General features: G+C 37.6%; 1 protein-coding gene across 1 annotated transcript; it reads left to right on the top strand.

Annotated features, from left to right (window-relative positions):
- Positions 1 to 2,836: 2,836 nt before the first annotated feature.
- On the top strand, positions 2,837 to 3,175 carry LOC111154069 (cornifin-A-like). The gene is made up of 2 exons (XM_022513422.1): positions 2,837 to 2,957; positions 3,030 to 3,175. The coding sequence occupies exons 1-2, from the start codon at positions 2,837 to 2,839 to the stop codon at positions 3,173 to 3,175; spliced, it is 267 nt and encodes an 88-aa protein (XP_022369130.1).
- Positions 3,176 to 5,479: the final 2,304 nt, after the last annotated feature.

Here is a 5,479-nt window from a genome sequence, read left to right as displayed (position 1 = left end):
CTTTGGGGAGACCACAGTGGCTAGAGCTGTCATCATAGAGTGGGAGAGGGGAGAGCAGCACAAAGGACTCTGGAAATCTGCAAAATGTCCTCCCAATATCCTGCAAAATACTGATCAGTGCAGGCATACGCAAAACTTCCCGAAGCTAGGGATGAAGTCATCTGAAAGGATCACAGTGAATAATGCCTGATGCTCAAATGCTCACAGGGTCAGGAGAAGTACCTGTTCCTACTACCTAGACCTGGATCACAGAGGGGAAAAAAAAAAGGAAGAAAAAGAAGAAGAAGAAGAAGAAGGAGAAGGAGAAGGAGAAGAAGAAGAAGAAGAAGAAGAAGAAGAAGAATCTAAAAACTGGAACTTTTTAATGAAATATGAAACATGAAAACTGGCTCCAGATGAGATAGTAAATCCAAACCAATCCATTACAACAATAGAAAAAATTTTTAAAGATATAGCCACCAAAAATACTAGATCCAGATGATTTCACAAGGAAAATGTGTCCAAACTTTAAAAGCAAATATTTCTGGCTAAAATTAACAACACAAGAAACAACAGGTATTGGCAAGGGATCAGAGAAAGGGGAACCGTCTTATACTTTTGGTGGGAATGCAAACTGGTGCAGCCGCTCTGGAAAACAGTATGGGGTGTCCCTAAAAAGTTAAAAACAGAACTCTCCTACGATCTAGCAATTGCACTGCTAGGTATTTATCCAGAAGATACCAACATAATGATTTGAAGGGGCACCTGCACCCCAATGTTTATAGCAGCATTGTCAACAATAGCCAAACCATGGAGTGAGCCCAAATGTCCATTAACTGAGGAATGGATAAAGAAGATGTATTATATATCTACAGTGGAACCTTACTCAGCCTTCAGAAAAGATGAAATCTTGCCATTTACAATGATGTGCATGGAGTTAGAGTGGATTATGGTAAGTGAAATAAGTCAGTCAAACAAAGATAAATACCATATGATTTCACTCATATGTGGAATTTAAGAAAGAAAACAGATGAGGGATGCCTGGGTGGGCTAAGTGTCCAGCTCTTGATTTCAGCTTGGGTCCTGATTTCAGCTCATCAGATCAAACCCCATAGCAGGCTCTGTGCTCAACACAGAGTCTGTTTGAGGTTCTCTCCCTCTACATCTCCCTGGTTCAAGTTCCCTCTCTCTCTAAAATAGATAAATAAAATATTTAAAAAAAAAAAGAAAGAAATGAGATGAGCATATGAGAAGCAGGGGTGAGAGATGGAAACACACCATAAGAGACTCTTAACAACAGAGAACAAACTGAGGGCTGATGGAGAGAGGTGGGTAGAAGATGGACTATATGGGTGAATGGGGATTAAGGAGGGCACTTGTTGTCTTGAGCACTGGGTATTGTATGTAAGTGATGAATCACTGAATTCTACTCCAGAAACCAATATTGCATTGTATGGTAACTAAGTAAAATTTAAGTTAAAAAAAAAAAGTGATTATCTCCAATACTTAATACTCCAATACTCAATACTCCAATATTTAAACTCTTCCACAGAAATAAAAAAAGGAAAATCTTTCAAATTCATGTCACAAATTTAGCACAATATTAATACCAAATTCTGTCAGATGATATAAAAGGAAATTAAAGAAAAAAATCGCTTAGGAATATTGATGAAAAGAATTTGAAAATTGCAATTAAAACAGCATAGTAGCAGATCAACAGGCTATACCAGAATACACAAAAAAATTCCTATTATAAGTGGGCATTTACCATAGAATCAATTTGACATTTCAAATCACTATCGAAAAGATGAGTTATTTAAGAAATGATTGTTTAAATAAATTTAAACTGGAACAATTAAAGAGCAATCTGGAAAAAATAAGTAGGACACATTAGACCAAATTAATCCCACAAATAATTTGGACAATTATTTAAACTTGAAAAATAATGCTGCAAAAGTAATAGAGGGAAACATAGATCATTATTTTTTTAATGACTTTGGCATCTTTAAGCATATAAGTCTGAGAAAAGCCTGTTTAAGCATAATAGAAGTCTGAGAATCCACAACATAGAGGGCTGAGTAGCTGGTCCAGTGATGAAGCAGTGGGTGGTTGTAAAGGCTGGAAGTAAAGATGGGATAGAGAGGCCATGGATTGTTGGTTGTTGGAGATGGATGATAAGTTCGCAGAAGCTTATTGTGTTATTTCTGTTTGGGCATAAGTTTAAATAACAAAACCCTTTTTAAAAAGATAGAGTGTTACACCACATAAATAATTAACCTAAAGTACACATTGTTCTATATCCTCCAATCGATTCAATACACATGCTTCTTCCCATTAGAAAGAGAATTTATCAGCCATATGTGAGTAATAAAAGGAAAATTACATGTCTCTGTGGAATAGTCCTAGATACTAAGTTGCATAATACAATGTCAGTGGACTAAATTGTATATCTGAATACAGATTTATTTCTGACTGAAATAATAATCATATATGGAAAAATACAAGAACTTATTTTAAGTTTAGAAGAAAACTACTTTTTTACTTGTCAACATAATCACGTAGATTTTAATAAATCATTCTTGAAGCCAAATGAGCGCAAAAAATCCAGGACAGTTTTCAAGGCAAAAGACAAAGTGAAAGGACAAATGATAAACTGGGAGAGAAAGCAAGTGCAAGCCACATCACAGGTTCATGTGCAAAAGGCTCAGGGCAAGCACTTTGTGCATCTTTGGTGATCTATAGGCAGGAGGGACAGCAAGTTGCATGAATCCCATTCTCTTAAGAACTGGAGGGATGACCAGACTTAAGACTGTCAGCTCAAACTTCTCTGCATGGCTGGTCCAGTCTCCTGTGAAGCATGAGTTCCCAGCAGCCGAAGCAGCCTTGCACCCCTCCTCCTCCACCCCAACAGCAGCAGGTTAAACAGCCCTGCCAGGCTCCACCCCACGATCCATTTGTTCCCATTACCAAAGAGCCATGCAACACCAAGTTACCACAACCTGGGAATACCAAACTTCCTGAACCAGGCTGCTCCAAGTATCCTGAACGAGGCCATCCCACAGTTCCTGAGCCAGGTCACACCAAGTTCCCTGAGCCAGCCCACCCTAAGGTCCCTCAGCCTGGCCAAACCAAGGTACAAGAGCCCAGTCCCTCAACCATTATTCCAGGCTCAGGCCAGAAGACCAAGCAGAACTGATGTGGTTCACATCCATGTTCTTGAGGAGCCATGCCCTTGAGGAGCTATCCCCTTGAGTTGCTGACTGCTGGATGATGACTACCTTCTCCCCTTCTGCTTTTGTGTCTTCATTGCATAGATGTTATAATCAGTATATTCTCACCCTGACTCATAGTTTCTCTCTTATTTGCATCATAAAAATATATGATATGATACTTTCCTTTACATACTCTGAGAAATCCTCTGAACCTCTGAATTATGCAGAAGGCCTTTGTGGCTTTGCTAATCCTCAGTTGCTCAGGATTCATTTGAAGAGGTAATCTGGATTGGAAGAATGAATGTTTCCTTCTCTGCTCCCATTAAATAACTTTTAATTTCAAAAAAAAAAAAAAAAAAAAAAAAAAAGAACTGGAGGGATGTATGCTTGGGTCTGTGCACATAGATTCTCTTTGGAACTCTGCTGAAGGAGAAGAGCTTTGCTTCCTCATTGCTCTCCTATTCTACAAGGAAAGTATCAAGGGCAGTCCTGCAAGTTCAAGGAAGGAGAGTCTGAGCTCGGGTACCTGCTGTTTGTCAGAGTTACATATTGTTGCTCGCTCTGCCAGCTAGTTCTACCTCACAACCTTGTGGACAGTGAAGACTGAACCAAGGCCGTGCTACTAGGAAAAGGAGGAGCTACTAACTCATAAGCAGGCAACCAAGAGAGAACTGCCAGGGTGTCCACCAGCATCCTCCTTTGTCTGTCCGCACAAAAAGGTCATTTCACTAATACATAAAGAGTTCCTATACATCAGTAAGATACTGACTATATAATATAAAGTGGGCAGAGGTTATGAACAGAAAGTCCACTGAAAAGGAAAAGTGGAAATGGCTCTGAAATACAGGTAGAATGACTCAGCCCTAGGAATAATCATACCAAAGCCAATGCTCACTGAAGAGGGGCAGGTATGTAATGGAGAGGGCTATACAAAGGGTTAAACTATATTGTTAATATTATATTACTCTGGCTGCTGCTGGGCACAAAGATTCTTGCTGAATTATTTTTTATATATTTTTCTTATATTTAAGTGTTTAATAATATTTTTTGAAGAAAAACACTACACTAGATCCATCCTGTATACCACTTACATTTTTAAACTAAGGAAGTATTGAAAATGTCTATCTTGAGAGCCTTGTTTAAATTACATTTCCTTCTTTCAAATAATAGGCAGTAGTTTAAAAAGAATGAGGCAGTTCTATAAGTCCTGATGAGAAATAATCATTGACATACAAATATAAAATTATCCTGAAGAAACTTGCACATGGAAGTGTCTTCATTTGTACAAGCTGTAGAAATTATGTATGTAAAAGTAGAGATACACAGACATAGATGCACATCTCTTGATGTATTTACAAGAAATGCGTAACAATGATTGCTTCTTGGAACAAAAGTGTGGAGAGACAGAGATGTGGGAGTCCAGAGGAGGAAATTATTTTTCAATATATTTTCTTCTAAACATTTTGGATTTCCTGAAACTTGCATATATTACTTACTCAAAACAAACATTTAAAATGAATGTTGTCAGGAAGATCTTCTATGGTATTCTTTAAGAACATTCATAATATTCTACAAATATATATATTGAATGCCAGCTATAAACTTACTGTGGAAGGTACTAGGGATATAGCAGATCCTGCTTTTGTGCAATTTACATTCTAATGGTGGGAACATTTCTAACCAGTCTCCCTCTCTCCTCAGTCCAGTCTTCAGTGTCTTCCCAGTCTTCAAGTCAAGTGTTCTCCATTGAATGTAGACATTCCACTACCACAGTGTCCTTCCTTTCCTGTTTATTACTCCCTCTGTTAAAGCCTGTGCACCAGGCAAACTTGCTTGCTGCTCCTAATATACACTCACACTTCCCTACCCCTGTACATTTGCTCATTTTCTTTCCTCCAATTGGGACTTACTTCATTTCAACTCCTTTGCCCACATTTTTTTTTCCTTTTTATGGTCCAGTTCAGAGACCATAACTTCTGAAAATCTCTGAAAGGATGTCTTTCTTTCTCTCCAGTCTTTCCTTTATCTTACTGCATTCTACCTTATATTACCTTTTTTATATTTATGATATTTGTGTTAGTATCCATTCTCTTTGATGGCAAGGACTGTTTCTTATTTATCTCTTTATTTTCCATAGTCCCCAATACGTTAAAATTAGTCAATATGTGATCACTGAATAAATTAACCAAAATATGAACAAATTACTGAATTAAAGACTGAAAAAATAAAAAAAAAAAGTCAGTGGTATTAATGCATATCCATCGAAGAAAAAATAATGCTCAGCTAAT

The sequence above is a fragment of the Enhydra lutris genome, unplaced genomic scaffold (genome assembly GCF_002288905.1).
Source record: "Enhydra lutris kenyoni isolate GAN:26980312 unplaced genomic scaffold, ASM228890v2 scaffoldscaffold35, whole genome shotgun sequence".
NCBI classification, from domain to species: Eukaryota; Metazoa; Chordata; class Mammalia; order Carnivora; family Mustelidae; genus Enhydra; species Enhydra lutris.
Note: the sequence above shows the minus strand (reverse complement) of the source record. Positions and strands in the feature narration are given on the sequence as shown.

Bases quoted from the DNA above. Each gene is read 5' to 3' on its own strand.
- LOC111154069 (XM_022513422.1), top strand. From the start codon at position 2,837: ATGAGTTCCCAGCAGCCGAAGCAGCCTTGCACCCCTCCTCCTCCACCC. The intron at 2,958-3,029 runs GCAACACCAAGT...ATCCTGAACGAG, and splicing joins TCCCATTACCAAAGAGCCAT to GCCATCCCACAGTTCCTGAG.